The sequence below is a fragment of the Talpa europaea genome, assembly GCF_964194135.1.
Source record: "Talpa europaea genome assembly, chromosome: 8".
In the NCBI taxonomy this organism is placed as follows: domain Eukaryota; kingdom Metazoa; phylum Chordata; class Mammalia; order Eulipotyphla; family Talpidae; genus Talpa; species Talpa europaea.
The window spans coordinates 88,859,520-88,882,048 of NC_140075.1; the positions used below are offsets into that span (position 1 = coordinate 88,859,520).

Below are 22,529 nucleotides of genomic sequence, written 5' to 3' on the forward strand. Positions count from 1 at the left end.
TTTAAAGATCTTTTAAAATTTTGAAGTTCTGAAAATAATTTCAGTGATTTAAAAAAAATTAGTAATATTTGTTTAAAAGATTGAAATTGTTTTTTGACTTGTTTTCATTTAAATTAATCTACTATAATTAAGTTTACTTTTCTGATTCAAGCTTCTTGCTTTCCTCCAACCCATTTGTTTTTGGATATGAGGCCAGTCCCCAGATAGAATTTAATATCATTAATTTATTAAAACTCATTCATCATGATATCTGAAATGAACCACTGAAAGTTTTCTCTAATCGGGACTTTAAAAGTTTATAATTATTTCCTGAAACAATCTAATTAGGAGAGACATGGATATATGACTCAGATAAGTGAATGAATGATCATAAATTAACATACTGTCTTATTACCTATATACTGCCCCTTACCTAATCCACTCAAATGTGACTAAGATAGTCTCTCCTTTTAACAAACTGTACTATATAACTTACTTTGCCACAATAGCGTTTATGTGAGTCCTCACAAGTCCCAGATATTGGTCAATCTGTGCCTACAAAGAGAAAGAAATCATGAGTACATCCAAAGGTCAAGAGGTAAAAATTCAACATGAATGTTTAACATCACATAGAACTTACCTGGTGCTTAACATACACTACAGGTAGAGTAAACATTGAAACCACAGCTGGGATTAAAAAAAAATACAGTATTAAAATTCTGAGCCATCAGTAAGTATAAGTATATAGATACATTTCTATATAGATAGTTGCTATTATAGTATTATTTATAATAGCCAGCTTTCTAGATAAAAGACAGGCAATTCATAAGGAAAACAAAGAGATGCTGAGCCCCATATAGATTTTAAATCATTATTTCCAGAATGAGGGTGACTGTGCCCTCCCAAGATGAAAATTAATTTGTGTTCATAACTGCCACTATAAACAGATTCTCCATCAGAAGTAAAATAAAACCAGTTCTGTTAGGGAAAAAAAATCACAAATTATTCTCCACATGTAAAATTATACTCTTCCTTGAATTGTGCTGGCCAGGGAGATGGTCTACATTGGGACATCGGGTATTTATTCCTGGGAACTCTCTCTAAATGAGCCAACAGCTTGCAGCCTAGGCAGCTGTTCGAGGAGGGTGAGTCCTAACCTGGGCTACCCTTACCCATGAGCAGCAGGGTCAGGCCATTGAAGAGAGCGCCAACGTAGGTCAGGAGCCACATCAGGACTGCAAACTGGGGGATGAAACAATGATCACAGCTTCTCAAACCATTTGTGACAGATAAAGTCTCATCTCACTGACTTTTTTTTAAGAGTAGAATATGAGGCAACATGCATGGAGGTTTCAGCAGGAAATGTGAGTGCATACAAAACTCATCACGGAAACACTGGAAGAGGATATGTCCTTTACTCTCCGGGAGCCCTTCGGAGCGCTTCCTTATAAGATTTGAGAGACTCAATGGAATGAAACTCTAGGGCAGGGGTCAGCAGCAGTGGCCCTTGCCCTGTTTTTGTAAGAACCCATAAGCTCAAATCGATTTTACCTTTTTAATGGTCAAATAAAATCCAAACAAATAATATGCCATGAAATATTATATAATTATATCCAATAACATATCATGAAAATGCTATGAAATTCAGTGTTCAGTATCTATAAATAAAGTGGCCACCACCATTCACCTATGGGCTGTCTCTGACGGCTTTCCCCGCAATGAGGAAGGTCCAGCAGCCACCGCAGACACCATGTGTCCTGCAAAGTCTAAAATACCTACCAGGCGGCCCGTTATTGATAAGGTGTGCCCCCTCTGCTCTAGCCCACAGTTTTCAGAGTACAAATACAAATATCATCTTAAAAACCCTATGGCAAGTAACTAGAGTCTCCTTGGTATCTCTCTTTAGCCATTACTTGGTAGGATGTGATGCCAGGAAGTCCCCTGAGGGTCCAGGCCACATCACTCATCGTCCTTCTCCCCTTCTTCCCACAGTTATGGGGCAGACCCCTGCTGGGGCCATATAAGTGCTCGGGGAGCACAGGGAAGTCATGACAACATCCCCCAATCATGACTGACTGACGGCTTGTTCATAGGCACTCAGTGAATCCCATGAGGACCCCAGGAGTCACACGTCTGCCCTTCAGGGGCTCGACCTCACAGTCACACTGTGTGTGTGGGGCGTCACCTGGACGTCTTACGATTAGCAGATGCCAGTGGAAAAGCATGTGTTTTCACATTCCATGCACTATATTTTTATTTTAAAATTAATTGTAGGACATTGGCTGAGGGACTGGATATGGTCAGGAGAAACAACTTAGCACATTGCAAAGTACGGAACTAGAAGCTGGGCGACCTGGATTAAATTTCAGCTCTGCCAGTAACTATCTGTGCAGCCCCAGGTAAGTGTCTTAACCTCTTTGAACTACAGTTCTGGTGTCTGTACAGTGAGGGGGTTAGACTGGATGAGCCCCATGGTACCATACAGCTGGAGTTTTCTGACTCTGGAATATAAGTAACTTGCTTTTATCTCCATCATGTAGTGGTTTATAATAGGGGCAAAAATCCCTCAAGACTCTCAAGTGAATGCTTAAAAAGTCATACTTTTAAGGAATCCACCAGGTCCTGGACGAGGAAGAGCCTCCTCAGTTCTTTAAGTGTGTTGTTGACGTAGAACTGCAGGCAGTCTGTGTACTTCTGAATCTGCTCCTGGGAGAGGGTGATCTCAAGCTCCAAGTAGGTCCTGTCAACAAACCATCCCACAGAGAACTCTATCAGAGGGAATCCTGAAACAGCTACGTTTGCCTTCTCTCTGGCGCTGAGGATCACAGCTGAGTTTCTCGGGGGTGGTAATCCAGCAAGTGGGCTGCAGGACCTGATACACACCCATGTTCCATGCACTGGGGGACTTGGGAATCATGGCTCTTAGTGAGGTGCTGTAACTATTTGTGTCTCTCACAAATGATAATTCAGAGCCACTGACTGGGCTCCGAGGAAAGTCAGTGCCATCTCAGCTGAATCCTCCATTCACCCCTGCCCAGCAGGTGATCGTGAGTCTTTATTTCTTCTTGGCTATGCAGAGGTGAATTTTTTTTGAAAAATTGTTTTGAAAAATCGAGATAGCTAAAAATCCTAACTGCCAATTATTGTTCATCAAACTCTAAAACTTCATGTTTAAATTCCAGAAAGGAATCCAGTTTTTATCTAGAGAGCCACGAAAACGCAAGTGACCTGGGTCATATGAAAGCACTCACCTGTTCTATTAATAGTGTTATTTTTTGTAACTGCACTTTTCATTTTTTCAAATAGTTAAGCTTAACACTTGGGTAGGTAAACCAGGCTCTTCACACATATATATCAATCAGTTCCCCCTGCTGTTTGGTCATGCTCCTCCAGAAAGGCCCAGAGTCACATCCTCCACTCCCTCTCCTATTTTGAGCTAGCACCGTGTTGTCTACCTAAAGGCTATTCCTGGAGCTCTCAAAGTGCTTCCTAACTCCAGGAGTTGAGATTAAAAGTGTAAAGCAACACTTTATTTATGTTTTAGGGAGTTTATATTGAAATGTTATACCTTTCTCCTCTTTAGGAAAAAAGTGGGGAAAAAACCTAATTTATCTAAATCATTTGTTTTGATTCCAACTTACTGTGAGTCAGATAGTCCTTTAACTGATAAAAACAACTCAGCCAGAGAAAAGGTTTACCTTATAAATATGTCTCCTTAAGGAAGATAAAGTAGAGGAGCTAACCGTAGTCAGATTCTTGGTCCTAAAAGTGAGTATTGGTAGAAATAAGTCAATGACAGCAAGTTCCCCTGTAACTTGACAGCCTTAGGGGCCAAGAAAGTGGCAGAAATAAGCCTTCCCTGGATGGCTGAGAGCAGACATAGGGGCACAGAACTCTTAAGGTCTCAGGCTGGTGTCACTGAAATGGGCATTGTACATGCCCTGGTAAGTGACACCCCATTTCTTCGCTCTTCCCACCTTTGGGATGGAACTTGTGTAGCCCTGTGTTATAGCTAAGAAGATGCATTTACTCTATTGGAAGGTCAAACACATCCTAAAGACAAACACACTCCATGTATAACTGATACTGAGGCCGTATTCAGAGGCTGGGAAAGGAGATCTGATGCATTAGACTTTTTGTCAATAAGCCCTTATGACTCCGGTACTTTTCCTCAGTTTTTGATTGAGCTGACTGTGAAGATGAGCCAGGGAGGAGCCAGAGGCATCCCTGGTGAGTGAGAAGCCATTCAGCAGCAGCACCTACATGCCTCAACCAGGATTGTCCTTGGTTACAGAGGTGAGGTCACCTGCTGAGGGGTCTGCACCTGGGGCCAGTGCCAGGGGCAGAGCCACTGACATCAGTGGTCCAGGTGCCTGGGCTCACAGTCTAGAACAGGGACATAAGTCAGGGTGGAAGTGGGTGGCGTGAAGCTGGCAGTTTTGTCACATTTCATATATCCTTTTGATATATGGCCTTAAAAATGTTTTTCCTACTTTTCAATGTTCTTTCTAATCAGATTTCCCCAGTATTGCTATAGAAATGCAGAGGGGGGCACACTATAAAACTGTGCACTTCTTAGAAGCTTGGCGCTATGCTATTAAGCTTTCAGAGTAAGTATAGGAATAAAAACCAGATACCTACTGGCCTCATGGTAGCTACTGGCCTCGTACAAATCACTTTTCAGCCTAAGGTGTTTCACCCACAAATAGGGATTATAATTTTAATGCTCTGCCTTCTTCATAGAGTTGGGAGGATTAATTGTTGAAACCCCCTTTAAATTATAAAACACTGTAAAGCCAGTCGGTGAATCTGCTTACCTGGATGTGTTTGCTGAAATTTTAGAAAAAATTAGCAATGGCACAGCCATGTCACGAACCTTAAAGACACTGTAGTCATTAGGATTCCCGAAAGTGGCTACAAGAAATTTTTTTTTTCTTTTAAAGATTTATTTTTATTTATTTATACAAGCACTGGTTACAGTCAGAAGTGCAGGAGGGTGAGGGAATTCACCAGAGCCAGAGGGGAGAACAGAAGAGGCAGACTGAAGTACACTGCTGAGGGGAGCAGCTTGCGGCAGGAGAGGTCTGCACGCCATGTGGGACCCTCCTCCGGTGGCCGGGGAGCAGCCGGGAATCGAACTGGTGCTGCAGAGCCTGCGGGCAGCTTCGCAACCCAGCGCTCAACCTCTGCACCACCGGGGAGGCCCGGCTACAAGAAATTTTAATGATGGGGAAGCCTTCTAAGACAAGCTGTAGTACTTTAAAACCTTTGCTAACAATTTGGAGTTTATAAATGACTAAAGCCTTGCATATGTGTTTTATTTAAAAAAAAATAAAACACTGTACACATAAAATGGATTATGATTACTATTAGTAATAGTCAATTATAAAATATTAAATATGGGGCCAGCCCAGTGGTGCAGCGGTTGAGCGCTGGGTTGCAAAGCTGCCCGCAGCCTCTGCAGCGCCGGTTCGATCCCCGGCTACTCCCCGGCCACTGGAGGAGGGTCCCACATGGCGCGCGGACCTCTCCTGCCGCCCGCTGCTCCCCTCAGCAGTGTACTTCGCTCCTTCTGCCTGTTCTGTTCTCTGCTCTGGCTCTGGTGAATTCTCTCACCCTCCCGCGCTTCTGACTGTACCCAGTGCTTGTATAAATAAATAAATAAACTTAAAAAAATAAAATATTAAATATACACGTTTATTCTATAAATTTATATTATAAATTATATATAAGTATAATATAAAGTAATTAGTACCAGAGCTAACACAGCAATGTGTTAGGATAGGGTTATAATTGAATTTGTTTTAGAAATTGACCAGAAATATTAGCTGTTCAAAGACTGGGTGCTGAAGGAGATAGGAGGCCCACTAGGTCTCAGAGAAACACGACACCAAATGGGCCTGGGAGCTGAAAGGATGCAGATGGAGGGACCCCGTGTAAGAGGCTGGGCGAGGGCCGGTCAGGCGGGGCACTCACTTGAAAGGGTGGCCCTCGTCAGTTTTCTGCACGGCTTGTAACACAGACTTGTAGATGCGGAAGCTGATGGTGGCCGAGAGCGCCGCCAGGGCCAGGTAGGCCACGACGCTCACCACGCTGAACTGAGTCAGGGAGAAGAGCAGCAGCAGGCAGCTCCCAAACACTATGCCGGTCTGCTTGATGTCCCGCCAGTACAGCAGGTCAATAGCTGTGGGGAGGAGACACAAAGCACACACACCACTTAGCACCCAGCGCGCCCTGGGCGGGGAGCGGGCGGCTCGTTCCGCGAAGGCCTGGCAGCTGCTGTCCAGCTTCCTACACACAATCGAGCAGGCGTGGGCAGCGCCTTGGGCACTTCCCGTCAATTTGTTTCGCTTCAGAAGCCTATTTTCCATCCCTGAAGTTCGTTCGTAAATTCAGAGATAAGAAAAGGCCGCTGAATCTCCAGTGACCTTATCCCTTCGTGGGTACCTCACCAGGCCACGCCGTCTGCTCAATGGCCGGCGCCTGAGTGACCGCATCAAAACGGAAAGCTTCAGCGGACACTGGCAAGTACCTGCGCTCTTCTTCTGGATGGCAGCGTTTAAGCGTGCAGCTGCTGCCCTGCTGCCAAGTTTATGTCTCTGCATGGCCTGGCCACGTGTACGTCAGTCATACACACGTTCCTGGTGCTGAGAAGAGGCAGCAACGAGGAAAGAACAGGTTCTGGAGAAGTGAGTGAGGCCACAGGTCTGGGAGACCAGAGCTAATGCAGAGGCTTCTGAGTGAGCAGACAGCCTGCCTCCAAACCAGCAAAACGGAAGCGTTAGTGACTTTAAAGAAATGCATGGAGCAGACACTTGGATTAGCCATCTGTACACCATGATTGGTTCACTTAAATTTGATGACTTAAAAATGCAGAATATGACTTTAAAATCTAGATCATGTCTAGCTAGCATTGTTATTACCTTCTTTTAACTTAGAAACAAGATATTAAATTCAAAAGAATAATTTGTGGTATTTCAAAGGGGATATAAAACGGAATATTGGGTTGTCAAAAAAGTCATGATGCATTTTTGCTTAAAAAACATAGAAAAAAATACTTTTCCAACAACCCCATATTTCTAATATTTCACTCACCAGATAATGAAAAAGCAAAGGCTTACTTAGGAATATATGCAATTCATTCTTTAATTAGGCAAGTGATGGATTTTTTTTATTGAGATATAATTGACCTAGAATATTATGTAAGTTTAGGTGTACAAAGTGTTGCTACTGGAATATGATGACCATCAGAGTCAGCTAGTACATCTATCAAAGTGAGTGAGAACATTTAAGATCCAGTCTCTCACCAACTTTGATGCATATATAATACAGTATTGCTGACATAATTGCTATACTGTAGATTAGTTCTATAATTTAGTCATCTCTAGTTGCAAATTTGTAACCAATTCCTCCACCTCCTGGTGATCACTTATTCTACTCTCTGTTTCTGCAAGTTTGGTTTTTGACATCATCCAGTATTTGTCTTTTTCTGTCTGGTTTGTCTCACTTAGCATAATGCCTTGAAGGTCCATCCAAGTTATTGCAACAAATGGTTTTTTAAAGAATGTTACATCAATCAATTTTCAGAAAGAGAAAATAAGACACAGAATTCCCATTTTACAACCAAGTGAAAGTGGCAGTTGTTTACACTGCCAACCTCACACGCACTGCAGGTGGTGACACAAGCTAATCTTTAAGATACCAGTCATTTGTTCAAAGAAAATGGAGATGACCAGGTTGAAGAGAGCAGAAAGCTATTCTCATCACATAGGCACATAAGTAGCTGAACATACAGTGGGAAAGATCATGTAGATTGGTGACCTAACACTAGAGAGGGGACATAAGGAGTGCTGCAGAGCAAAGTTTTAACCCTGGCTAGCAGACCTCTTGAGGGCTGGCTGGAGAGTAAATTAGGGATTTAAAAGGTGAAGAGGTTCTTTTATTACAGGCTTAAGGTATGCCAGCAAATCTGAAATTGGAGACAAAATTTACCTTCAAGATGATTTATCATTCACCCTCACCTACTTCCCACCCACCACCACTACCCGGTTCACCAATTTCATGTTTATATCACAAGCATGCCTTCAGGTACAACAAATAATTTTTCTTCTTTTTTTGAGTATGGATAGTTCTACAAGTAGGTTTCTGGGCATAAAAGACTAGCATTGCTACTCAAATCTCTTTTTTCATCCAGCTCCAATCACCAGTCATACTGAGTGACATTCCACTACTAGAAAGTCATTCCTTTGGACTAATTCATTTTATTTTCAAAGTATTTGCTATTTTTAACACACTAATCCCAGAAAGGGATAATATATTAAAGATTAGCTTGTTATTAACAACAATATAAAATAAGCCCACCAAATAATTTTCCTCTTGGACGAGTTTGCTGAGAACATACCACTAAATCAATAATCCTTTTGGGGCAGAGAAGAGGGATCTTTCAGAAGACATGACCCTTAAAAAATCAGATGATCTCTGAGGATTGAAGATAGAAGTGGGGGAAGAAGGGAAATCCATAGAAGCTCATCCCGGGGCTGAGTGGAACTGGAAACACATTGAGGAGTAAGCTTTAGTCTAGACCAGTGGAGCTAAAGGTCCCTGGGACCTGTAATCTCTTAGGATTTATTGATTCATGGCTGGGGAGGGGGGGGAGAAGGGAGGGGAATTGGGAGGAGAGTAAAACATCTCTATTAACTAAAAGTTATTACCTCTTCCATTTATTCAGTACTTACTGAGTAAGAACTACATGCCAGGTTTTGTGCTAGGTTGCAGAGATATAAAAATAAATTGCTATAAAAAGGAAAACCTACTTAAATAGTCATAGTCTTCTATTTTATGACACCCAGAGACTCAGAAATACATTAAAAGTGAGCAATATTTGTGCAAAAGGGGTGTTCAGTGGAGGAAGGTAGGTTACCCACCTCTGAGACTCAAAGGGGCACAACATACCCCACAAGTAGGTAAAGTACCTTTTCAGGTACTTTACCTGAAAAGGTAAAGAGGAGATAAAATTCATTCTTTTCAAGTGACTCCCCACTTAATGAATGGCTTAACACCCGTTAAAAATGATGTGCCCTTAGAGAAGCCTTCTGCATCCTTGGGCACCTATTTAGCCAGGTCTGGGTTTCACTTGAAAAAACTGTGGGCAGAGTGTCAACTGGCAACTAAGTACCTAGTTTGATGTTCAATCATCACACCACAGGAGACTTCTAATTAGGAAGGTAATGAAAGATTTGTCCTAAAGCAACAGGATGCTGATTCTGGGTACTTTGTGGCATGATTGCCAAGTTACAAAGATTCTGAAAGTACTTTCAGATATTACTTCATTTAAATCTCATAGGAACTCCATTACATTGGCACATAACAGACAAGGAGGGTAAAAGGTGAGGAAATTGTACAATGACTAGTTAATTGGAGGAGCAAGATCAATCCCTAAATTTGAAGTTTTTTCTAAAACAAAATAGTCACCTCTCTCACATCATGTGATTATATGTTAGATGAGCCTCCAATGCATGAAGACTAATTTGGGATTAGTCTTGATTATACTTATATTTGCTTTTGGGGTTAGGTATAGAAAGTGTACATTTTTTTTAAGTGAAAAGGAGTTTTTATCCATGGTAAACAGTTATTGTTCATCTGTTTATCTAGTGAGCACAGGAATGAAAAGTTTCTTAAAAGTGGGAACAAAATTTTATGATTTCAAGATCTTAGACATTGCTTTAAAAAAATGCTGTCTCAATGCCAGTATGTCTTGTGTTGCCAGAAGCTGCAAAAGTCAAATTCAAGGAAGGGATAGGAAGGAAGAGGACTTGGGATGGTTTGTGAATGTGGTGAAAAATTGTTAAGTAGATGCAGTGGATAAAGGGAAATATTATGAGGGATTAGTCGACAACATTGGTGACTAATTAATTAGCTGTGGGAGAGGGAGGAAGCACTAAGGGTAAAAGCACCATTTCAAAGCTGGATGACTGAGTGATAAGAATCAGTAACAAAAAATAGAACATTTGAGGGTGAGCTGGCTTGTGGAAAAGCTGGCACTTGTTTTTAAACCTGCAGGTTCTGAAGTGATGACGCAGAAGTAGGGCATTTGACACAGTCTGGGGCAGATGGATTAGGGATCATGGATGAGATGAAGCTGACAAATATACATAATGCATGCTGCTTAAAATCTTGGTGATGAAATGATTTGTTTTTATAGGCTTTTATAGGCTTGAGAGCAGAGGAAGCCTCCATGTGAGGAGACACTACAGGATGCAATTGAGGATGAAAACATAGTCTGAGATTCAAAGGAGTGAGTGGAGCGATAAAAATAGTCCTGTCTGAGCATTTGACTCAGTGTACACACTGGAGTAGTCGGTGACAGTCAAGGAAGGAAGCAGTAGGATAACAGTGTGGAGACTGTAGACATGACAGGTAAATGAGAAGAGAGAAAGGACCGTTGGATTAGGAGACTGGCAGGTTACTCATCACCTGGCAGCTAGTGGTGTTCCCAGCAGTGGGGAAGGAAGCCATGCATTATGAAGGTTGGGTAAGTGGTGGGAAGTTCAAAGTAATAAAGAAGATGGTAAATAGAAAGGTAGTTTGGGGAGTATCAGCAACTGGCAAAACTTCAGGTTGAGCAAAATTTGGGAATGTTGGTAGAAAATAGAGGTGAGGATTCTGGAAAGAGGAGATACTTGACTAAGCAAAGGCTTACAGAAGATGGGGAAAGGATGGGAATAGGCTTAGCTTTTTCTTTTCAAATAAGGGAGAGGGTGGAAGGGATGGGTGTAAAGAGAGAGATGTCTGGAGAAGTGTTGAGGCGGAAAGGAAACAATTTAAAGAGGCTTGAAGTGACTTGAAGTAGATCTACTGAAATCTTTCTGGGAAATGAGTCTTGAGGTCTTCCCAAGACTGAGGTGGACAGGCTTGAAGCAATTAGGGAAAGTCAAGACTTGCTTTGTTCAATACAATAATGACCAACTGCATGCGAGTACTGAGCCCTGAGATGTGGCCAGTGCCCAGGGAGATGTGCTGTAAGGGCAAACTGCTTGTCAGAGTTCAGACTCAGTACCAAAACGGTTGTTGTTGCTGTTAGCCTGATATATTAGATATGTTGGGTCAAATAAAAATGTCACCAAAATTAATCTTACCTGTTTCTCTTACTTTTTTAATGTGGCTACTGGAAAAACTTAAATTACATATGTAGCCATTATTGTATTTCTTTTTTTTTTTTAAAGATTTCTTTATTTATTTTATACAAGAGCTGGGATACAGGTCAGAAGCGCGGGAGGGTGAGAGAATTCACCAGAACCAGAGCGGGGAGCAGAACAGGCAAAAGACAATGCTGAGGGGAGCAGCTGGCGATGCAGGGGAGGTCTGCCAAGCCACGTGGGGTTCTCCCTGGCCAGCGGGAATCGAACCAGTGCTACAGAGGCTGCAGACAGCTTTGCAGCACAGGGCTCAACCGCTGTGCCACTGGGGAGGCCCCATTATTAAATTTCTATTGGACAGTGTTGATTTTGAAAAATACAGTGAGGATTCAAAAAGGATGGAATGAAAGAACTGCCAGAATGAAAAAGAGGATTTGGTAGAATGCATGGATCTCTCAGTGATGCAGTCAGAAGGTGAGAGGCTGAGTGTTTTGAGCAGGACACAGTGAGGCTGACCCAGCAGTAACTGGAAGCAGCAACATGGGCAGAAGAGTCGAAGATCCAAGTGGATAGAATTGAAACGAACCTTAGGCACAGGCTGGGAATGACAGGCAGTCAGATGGTTGGGAACCCACAGGAGAAAAGCAGTGGCAAAAAATGACAATTTGCATGTGGTCGGAGTGTCAGCAAATGGTCCAGAGCTCGGTTGATTCAGTGGGAAGGTAAAAAGTGATGAAGTGAGATCAGAGAAAAGCATTTCTGTGTTTCCAATCTGCTGTGTAAATGCTGAATTTTTCACACTTTAATTTTGCTTAGAGTGATGCACACTTGTGTAGGAAGCTTTAAGTGACCAATCCAGAAAAATGAATAAAGTTTATTTAGAATCTCAGAACCCAAGTAAAAAAGTGTGTGTGCGCGCGCGTGTGTGTAACTTTGCAACAAGTCACCCCCCTGCAGCCTTTGGGTACAACACAGTATAGATAGCTATTCTCTTCTTTCAATGTCCTCCTAAGACAGAAAGCTCAGGTGAGAGTTAAATGCCCCAGGACACAATCACTAAGCGTATTTGCTAGGACAGGAAAATTATTGTATTGTTTGCCAGTTATAAAAATTAAATTTACTTGCTAAAACCAAGCAGTGCATTATTATATAAAGAGACTGGGCTGGTAATCTCACCTTAGTCCCCAAACCACAGAGGGGAGCACATATTGTGGTCTGCCTGGGCTACCTTAAAACTAGGGTACACAGGCAGATTTGGAAGAAATTAATGATCCTAATCTCAAATGCTGAAATCCATGCCATGCTTATTTCTATACCCCAACTAAAAACAGAAAAGGAAAACAGAAATGATCCAAGGTTTGAGTTCATAGCTACAAGAAATAAAATCCTATGCTATTGTACATTTCTGGAAAGAAAGCCCTCTCCTGCCATCCATATATTTTGGCTTGGGAAACTATTTTAGATGTATTCAATTATATGATCTGATACTGGCTGCAGTATTTAGAAAGTTTATTTAAAATAGATGAACTGAAAAGACCTTTATGTAGCTATTCATATTTTATTCATAAGGTGAAATATGGTATAAGTGGATAATATAAAATGGCAATAAATTGTGCATAATTACCTGCATTGTTGCACCATATTCTTAAATATATTATTTATATCCCATTTTAGTCCAGTAGCAATTTCAGACTGCATTGCACCACTTACTATGAAACAAGTTAAGGGTACATTTTTAAAAGTTATGGAAGAAATTCCTGTTCCTAAATATTATCAGCTTTTTGACAAAAGAAGTGTTGAAAATGATACGCTGTTGAATTTTACTTACTTCTTAGCAAGTTTCCAATAGTTGACTACCTTGTGAAAAGGATCAGAAAAACTTCAGTTCTTTAAAACCCAGTGACCAAAGCAGTGATAGAAAAGCATTTCTTTGATTTTCATGAGGCAAATGAAATCTCACCACAAAAACTTGAAACAGTAACAACTTTCCCTCCTTTTGCTTACCCTAATTTTGCCATCAAATTGGAGGAACATAAAAATAGATGTAAGAAAACACTTTAAACATAGAGAACTTCAGCGATGACATCTTCTGGTTCAATAATCCACAAGTTTTATTTGCCGAGAAATAGCCTCTTAGATAAGTCAAACCTCCAAATAGTAATCCAGGAGCTCAGAGGAGAAACTGCTGATGGGGACTTTCGACTAGAAGACACCTCCAGTGATTGCATTTTCCAGCCCTTCCTTTACACCCATTAAATGTAACCAAAGTGATAGTGAAGAGAAAAATGCCAACACTATTTCTCAATATTTAAACAGTTCTTCGGATGCCTTGAAAGGAAAAAATACATTAAACTTGCTGCTTCTTATAGATAGTGAAGGAGCACAGCACTTAATCCACTCGGATTATCCTCTACCCTAAATGAATTCTGGCAGAACAACAGAAAGTAAAGGATTTAATGGCTAAAGCCACAGCCAACAATGATCTCTGGCACTTTTCTTCCAAGGGAGACAAGAGCAAGCATACTCTTCAAATGACTATCCACCACGTTGGACTGAAAGCAAAAACTGCTTTCAAGCACAAGAGGATTTACCATTTTTCTGAGATAACAGCTGAATGTGATTCCCACTTGCTAGCTCCCTCTAGCACTAGGACCCAGCTCCCTCCATGCTGTGAAGTCACACAATGATGCCTTGGTCCTCTGTCACCTTGATGGAGAGGGTTTGGCCAGGAAATGAAACACAGCCCAGTGCTTAAGAAAGTATGAGGAGCTCCTTCCTCCAAGCCTCCAGCACATGGGCTCAGAAGAAAAGGGTGGGCAGGACAACTAGATCAAAGGAAGAGGTGGCCATATGCAGAGGGGCATGCTGTGGGAACAAGGGTTTGAGGGCGACACACAGAAAGCATTTGGTATTAAATAATGAACATCTTCATGTGCTTTTTCTTTCTTGAAGTTATCTTGAAGTTTTCCACAAAACTGTTCATTTGGATGGTTGATCATCATTTACAATTAGCCACATAATTTTAAGTCTTTGCACACACCTTAAAATCCTTCACTGTACTGGAATAAAAAAGAACTATGGAGGTAGGCTGCTGTTGGCTCTTTAAAAAAAATACATATCTAATAAATATATGATAACATATCATTATATAAAATATAATATATAATGTAATAAAATTATATATTATATATAAATTATCTATAAATAAAATATAGATAATTTGACCGAGATCATAAATGTCTCAAACTAAAAAGATAAAAGACAAGGAAAAAGGAATGACCTTTCATACTTCGTTCTATTCAGTAAAACATTAACTCATTCCTGACCCCTATTACCACTAGATTTGATCAGTACCTTGGTAAAATGTTTCTGAAGGCAGGAGAAAAAAATATGACCATGTTTGAAGCACATCCATTGTGGAAAGGGTAGAACTGCAATAAATTCTAATTATTAAGACCTGCTACATTTGAACTTAAAAATTAACGCCAGTTTGAGCAAAGAATGTATAAATAATGTATAATGTATAAATGTATAAATAATTACTTTCCCCCTTAAACAATAAAGGAGGTAAAGAATTTAAGCGTTTGATTTTGTGAAATAAGACACCTTTGACCAGATTTAACTTAAATATATAGCTCAAATGTATATAGGGGAATAGAACTTTGTACTTCTAAGTTCTAAAATTCCTTAACAATTTCATCTTATTTGACATTGTGCTATAAATTTGGAATACTATTATAATTATCAAAGCTTAATGTAGTTGTATTACTAATTGTCAGCTAGACAGAAGATGGCTTTAAAAAATTATTAGCATCGTGCTGACTTCGGTAGCACATATACTAAAAAATTATTAGCATCAAATTCTGAGTTTTCAGATTGTGAGATTAACTATAAGGTCACTACATTCTTTCAGTGGTGGTCAACTTTCATTAGAACTAGAAAGACGATAATGTATAAATATTCACATATAGGCATACAATTTAGGAGATAAAGTTGCAAAAATGGGAAATCTGGTGGTGACATACAGTTAATTACTTTCCAAAAGGATAATCTGAATATTCTGAATGATATTCTGAAAACTACTCACGTAGAATATCCACTTAGTTTTTGTTTCTGAATTCAGTGGATTTTATAATTTAATTATATTATAAGCTAATTAAAAATATACCAACCACTTCACAGACTCTGTTCCCAAATGTATTAACTGAAGATGAAAAAGAACTGAGTACAGCATATCATTTCAATAGGAGGAGGGGAAGGAGGGAGGAAACAAGAGGAGGGAAGGGAGAGGGCAAGACTTCTAGAAGGGTCTACTGCTGCTGATGGAAGATTTCATCCAGTCCCTGTTAACACATGCTGATTATAATGCTTTATCCAGAATACCAGAAATGTTGTTTTTAATGAAAGAAATATTAATTCAAGGAAATTTGAGATTTGAAGATCATAGATTTGAAGATGTAGACACCATTTTTGTCAACCTTTCTCACCCATGGTAGATGTTCCTTTGAAAAAAAAAAAAGCTAGAAATCACAGCGTGCATGTGCACAGTCTAAATCAAGGCATGCAATTAAAATATTATTCTCTATTGATGTTACCATAGACTTTAATTTTTAGGAATGAAAAACTCATATTAGAGAAACATGTATTTGAAATCCAGCCATTCTGTGTATCATGTCAGTTTCTTCTGTTAACTTATTTCAAATATTTTTTGAGATACATATAATATTGCTTCATAAGAGCTAACTGTGTTGCCTTCCTAGCTCTCTAGCTTCATTTTATATGGTATAGAGATACTGGAGCATATTCAGTGAAAGTTCGCCATAGTTAATTCTAGAAGGTAGAATTTGGGTGATTTGGGGCTTCCCTTTAAACCTCTTTGGATGAATGGAAATTTTCATAATGTGCTTGTATCATTTTTAGGTCAATGACAAACAGTATTCTTCTCCCCCAAACTTTGAAATATTCAATTACAGAGATTTCCTGAAAGTAATCATACATTGTCACAAAAGGGAAGTTTTACTTTTAATGCAATAATTACAAACATTCAATACATTATCTATATAATGAGTTTTCTTTCATTAAAAAATAATCCCCAGGTCCCCAGTTAAACTAGTTTTCCCACTGGATCTCATCAGAATCTGCAGAAAGGGAGTTTGCAAACATAGTATACATATATGCTGTAATATTTGTACAGTGTTCCAATGACACTGAGTCCAAATAAGATACTGTTTTTGATAAAAGATGGTAAGATTGCTTTACTAAATGCCATCTTCAAAATATAAATGTTTCTTTTAATTGCTATGGCTAAAACAGACACATTTTGGGACATTTGACTGATTCAAACCAGCACCTTTCAGAAAGTACCATGCTGAAAGAGTGCTTGCACAAAACACAAAATCACCCAAACATTTCCATAATATTTTGCTAAGGAAAAATTATTTTATGTGATATATCTTATGTTATATCCTCTGAAAGTGCGTCATCTTCTCTATTTTACATGCTCAGGGAAAGTATAACTCAGAATGCTGCTCCACCAGGGTGAAGTAGGAGCTGGCCACTAACTTTACACACTGACATAACCCACCACAGCACCAAACTCACTGCAAGGTGAGATTGTTGAACATGGTGACTACTGGAAAAAACAATCTTAGAGCATAAAAGGAGTAGATGAATGGCTTTGGTCAAAAAGTGTGGGTTTGGAGCCCAGTTAAATCCTAGGGAAAATTACAGGCCCCCTCAGCCTTAAGACCAACAGTTTCCTATGCTATAAAATGAGAGTAACATAATCATCTCCTAAAGGCTTAAAGTAAGATGTGTAAAAGCCTAGGAGAGCCACTGTGACATAGCTAATATTCATGGAGAATTTAGCATGATGAATTGATGATGATGGTGATAATGACAAGGATGGCATCAAATGGTCTAGATCACTGCCTCCCTTTAAAGAAAGGATCTGTTTGAAAATATCCCAGAAGTAAATGAGAATTCATTTCTCAACTCAGCATTAGTAAAGAGGGTGATTGAAATGGGAGGAGCTCTAAATTGAAGCCAACATGTTTCACTGCTCAATTTGTCACGTACCCAAAAACCTTGAGAATTCAACCTTTTTGAAGCCTCACAACATCTAAGAGTAAACTGGAAAGCTCAAATGAGAACATGTTTGGCAAAATGAAAACCATATAAATATGAGGGGTTATTAAGGTGCACACAATCTCCATAAACACAAATAAATCATACTTTTAGAAAAACCATTGAGGACAAGGCCATCTACCTAGAAGGCAGATGGTAGAACAGTGAGATGTGAGGGGCTGGGGGTCAGGCAGTCTAGGCTTGAGTCCAGCCTCTGGCATTACTGCTGTGTACCCTGGCAGAAGCCTCAGCTGATCACCTATACAATGAGGTAACATTAAAATGGATGTCATACGATTTGTAAAGATTAAATGCAATCATGCAATTGAACAGTAATAGATGCCTAGTAAATACTAGTATTGCTGCAGTCTATAGGATAATTATCTGTGTAGGTATTTTACTAGGTTATTGTTCTAGTCTCATTTCATTTTCATTGGGCTATGGCTTATTAACCAATATTCAATAGTGCACCTTTTTAAAAAACTGGAAATAGAATCTGTGTAATATAGTATAATGTGGACTTTAGCCTCCATTTCTTTAAATGATCTTGTCTATAGTCAAAATGTGCGTGTGTGTGTGTGTAAGAAATATGGCTCCTTTTACATGTGAACTACAGCTTTTATGACATTGTGTTAGTTTCAGCAGCATCTTCATGAAGTATTCAAAGGGTGAGCTTTCTCCATGGAATTTTTAATAATATGGAGGGAACCTGAAGCTCTCTTCATTCCCTTCTCCAAGCACAACTTTCACCCCATAATACTCCTAGAAGGCATCACTGACACTGTCTTCTTTTAACTGCATGCCCATTGCTCCCAAGTGATACCTATTTCATCCTTTGTATACTGTGCCTTGCTCTGCTGGGCTATGAATTGGGTTCCCTAAGAATTAACTGTATATTGAAAAATCACACACTAGTGGCTTCAACCTTGATTATGTATTTAACTCACCTGAAAAAGCTTAAAAAAAAATGAAGCATAGTCCAATTGAATCTGAATCTCTTGGGGTGGGACCTAGGCATCCTTTGTGTTTGTCAAAGTTCCCCAGATGATACTAATCTGCAGTTAGGGTGAAGAACAACTGTTTTGGAAATTAGGGAATTAAAATGAAGAAGATACGATAAAGATGCTAGACAAAAATCTTATTGTAGATTTAGATTGGATGAAAATTTCTCTCAGTGGGAACCAAAAAGAGGATAATTTACTAATTATTTCGCTTTTTTGCCTATAAACCCACCCACCATTATTAGTCCATTTTCAAGAGAATGCTTTGTTCTGACAAAAGGAATCAATGGTACTGAAGACTACCTGGGTCAATGAGTGTGAAAGACCCTCAGTGAAATTACATTAATCTTAATAAGTATATTGAAAATGAAAACGACTGCCTTCAGTAGATAAAGACAAGTTATGCTATTTTATGATTATAAATGCTCATGCATTTTTAAAGGCATTTCCCCGCCCTGGCCATGAGAAGGTCAACAAAGGCAAAACACAGGATTGTGATGAAATAGTGTCTTATGTTTCATACAAGCAAACAAAAAAAAGAAAACATGACATCTTTTTGTCATCTACTTTTGGCAGGAAGAAATAGATAATCATAATCTAAAAACCAACTTTTTTGTCTTTATGTCCAACTAAACTTGACATTTGAATCCACACTTGTTTGCCTAGTGTATGTTTCAAAAAATGGAGGAGTTTAAACACATAACAAGAATGAAATGTCACAAAGAATGTTCACAGCTGCCGTCTGTAGAAAACACATGCTATTCCATGTAGTTGTCATCATTCTCTTAAATTGTGCCTATAAATTGCCACCTATGTCTTATTCCCTAGCTTTTTAAAATGTATTAGGTCCATTTATCTACTTTGGCAGTTGTATTTCCAACAGACCTACATAATTTGAACTCGACTACCGTGTTTTGTCATTGTCACCCAAACCAACAATTAAGAAGCAGCGCAAGTGTGTTCTTAATTCTGAGATACATGTTGACTTGTCTTCCTAAAAAAATTTTGCTGAAGAAAAAGGCCACAAATCATTAAAAATGAAAAGGCATCCTAGTCTTTTGGTGATATAAAATTACAAGGGGACGATGCCAGGTTTTAAAAAAAAAAAATCAGCTTCTGCTCCAGAGTATTCTTGGTCCCCTGAGGGATACTGTAACCCTGCAGGCTAGTCAAAGGCGCCTCTTCAAGAACCGTATTTATTAAATATTTAAAAAACCACTTTATCTTACAAACACCCGAGTTTACTTCACATAATTCATTCTTGCAAATTATCACGTTCTCCTCATGATCTCAAACTGAGCAAGGTGAAGGAATCTTAATGGAACAAAGGCGAGATGGATGTGTGAAGTATGAGGCTGAATAAAAATGGCTGAAAAGCAAGCCAAGCCAGGCTTGAGGGTGGCCACACCCAGTGCTAATATAGACTGTTTCAAAATAAATCTGTTGTAGCAAAGGGCAATCGGCACTGGTTGTTTATTTACCTCCATTTGTCCCACTGATAACCATTATTAATGAATAGTTGTTACAGGTTACCCAATGACAGACAAACCCCCCCGAAAGATTTCAAAGTGAATCCTCCTAATATGTGGCTACGCCATCATATTTTCAGGATTTCGAGAGCTAATCTGCATTTCCAGTCTCCTTTGTGTGACCACAAATAACAACCCTGGGATGGGTGTGTCCCTCTAAAAGGATGTACTAGAGCCTTAATGGTTCTACCAGGAGATTTCAACCTTTTCGCAGAAATTAAATGCACTGGGAGGCATGGAACAATAAGAAAGCATTTTAACTCCGTGAATGCGAAGAGATTAAACAAGTACTGGATGATTATCAATGGATACCAAAAGAGCTCCCGGAAGAGGCAAATGATGCATTATTGAAAATATCAGCATTACAGCCAGAAAACAAAGGGGTGGGGGTGGGGGTAGAAAAAAAAAAGAAGAAAAAAAATCAAACACCATCCATTTTGATTTTTTGACATAACAAGTTTACTCCCCCCAACAGAAAGCTCTTGGGTATAAGGCATGCATAGGTCCCACAGGTGAAATGATGCACAATGGCCGAGTCCGGGTCCCGGGGTTCCCGTGCGCCGCAGGCATGCACTACTGAAATAAAGAGAATACCCTGACTTTTCCAGTTGCTCCACACACAGTCCATCTTGGTGGAATCGGCAGAGGCCTGCATCGTGCCGGCTTGGGGGGCTCGCCGTTGCTGTCCTGGGGGCGCTGAGCTGGCACTCAGGCTTCGATGCCCCGGTGCAGCGGCTGGGCTCGCGGTGGCCGCGCGGCTGCAGACAGACTGAGGCTGCACCAGCCGGCGCGCTTAGAGGGGCGGGCGCGTCGCGGACGCCGCAGTCTCCGTGGCAGCGAATCAGCGCGGAGCGGAGCGGCCCCGGGGCTGCCAGCGCGCACCCGGCTGCGGGCGCCACGCGACGCGAGAGCGAGGGCTGTGCGGTCTGGGTCTGGGGGCGCTGCCCTGGGGACGGGTAAACCGGTTCTGGCCGGGAAAGCACAACAGCGCACCGGGTGCGGGAGGTTTGGGAGAAGGGGGGGGGGGGGGGCGGGGAAACACCTATGAGGGTGGGGAAGGGAGTAGGAGGACTTCGACTGTTTCAGGGAGTCGGATTGGCAGTACACATATTCTAGAAATTTCGTAGAAACCCAAGAAACCTGTTGGCTAAGATAGTCTTGATGGCATTACAAATGTCAGGTTTTCAGCATGTCCCTTAATTGTCCCCGGTGTTCACTCACCTCTTTCCAATTTCTTTACATTTGAGTCATGCTCTATTTTAATTGACATCTTCCAAACACTTGCCAGATTCTCTTACTCTTGGAATATTCCACAGCTATCCGGAAACCTTTGTTAGCAAGTACAAAGTCTTGGGTATTTCTCCTGGTGCCCTTCTCTGCCTCTGCTTGTGGAGTGAATAAGTGTCTACCAGAATGTCCTGTTTGTAGGCTCCAGGTCAGAGCCCTTGGACCCTGGCACAGAGAATTAGTGGCTCTGTGTGTGTGTGTATGTGTGTGTGTAGTGGGGGAGGGAGAAGGGGGTCCACACAGAACTCAAGGAAGCAGAGAGCATTGTGCCTCAACAACATGGTCTGTGGGTTGGGCAATGAGGGAGTGTTGAAGTGTATAGATTTTGGGAAGTGAAATTAGCTTTCAAGGACTTCAGGAATCCCTCACAACAAAACCAATGTCAGTGGAACAGAACTATGGGCAGTGATCTACTAAAACCTCAGCATGAAGTACTTCATCAGATTATACACCAAGGCCGTGAGAGAATGGATAGGGGATTGATACATTTTGATGAAAATGTAAAAATAGTACAAAGAAAGGACTGGAATTTGGGCATTGTCTGGGAAATAAAATCCTGGTAGAGGGACCTTGTGGAGCCAAGGTACAGCATGAGAACAGAGGGTACCTTGAGGGCCATTGAGACAGACAGAAGGAAGAATTCCCAAATGGAACCCTTCAGATTCCTGCACTGTTCCCAGACATTCCTTCCCAGACCCGCATCTGTATCAGCACATCCTGTACCAGTAAAGGCCCAGAGACAGTAATCTCAAGGTTAAGCTTGGAGACGTGCTCTTTCGTTTTATGAAGTTAAATGTACTTTCAAATATAGTCTTCAGGATCATGTGTGATTTTTTTTAATTACAAATTTCTGGAGAAACCAACTAAGCCTCTCTGCATATCTTTGTCATAGATCCTCCTTGTGAACACTTAATGAAGAATGACTTCAGGAGGATTTGGCATGTCCAGAAAGCTGGAGAATCCAACAGGAGGGGGATGTCAGGGCTCCCTTGAGGCTAACAGGACCTCATTATTACAAAGAACTTCTCCAGCTGAACTGTTTTAGAGATATTACTTTATATATATATATATATATATATTTTAAAGATTTATTTTTATTTATACAAGAACTGGGTACAGGCCAGATGTAGGGGAGGGTGAGAGGATTCACCAGAGACAGAGCAGGGAACAGAACAGGCAGTCTGACGAAATACACTGCTGAGGGGAGCAGCGGGAGTGACAGAGAGGTCTGCCATGCCATGTGGGTTGCTCCACGGCTGGAGGGATCGAAACAGCACTGCGGAGGCTGTGGACAGCTTCACAGCGCTGCGCTCAACCCCCTGCACCACCAGGGAGGCCCGATATTAGTTACTTTTTAATATTCATGTAATATTCCCAATTTTTTTCATCATCATGATCATGTTTGGGAATTCTGACAGCAAAATACTAAGAAGCCTGGTACTTGATGACCTGATCAGGACTGAATTTCCACA

At 40.6% G+C, this 22,529-nt stretch overlaps 1 protein-coding gene across 2 annotated transcripts in view; it reads right to left on the reverse strand.

Moving 5' to 3' along the window:
- Nucleotides 1-22,529, reverse strand: part of RTN1 (reticulon 1) — a gene marked incomplete at both ends in the record, with an annotated part of 190,005 nt that overhangs the window by 1,609 nt on the left and 165,867 nt on the right. The window contains 6 exons of one of the 2 annotated variants that reach the window (XM_084240597.1): nt 476-534; nt 620-666; nt 1,152-1,221; nt 2,581-2,719; nt 5,956-6,163; nt 20,365-20,425. In XM_084240597.1, the coding sequence (XP_084096723.1) occupies nt 476-534; nt 620-666; nt 1,152-1,221; nt 2,581-2,719; nt 5,956-6,163; nt 20,365-20,425 (584 nt within the window). Of the gene's footprint in view, nt 1-475; nt 535-619; nt 667-1,151; nt 1,222-2,580; nt 2,720-5,955; nt 6,164-20,364; nt 20,426-22,529 lie in introns of those variants that run through there. The other variant, XM_084240596.1, reaches the window with a different exon arrangement.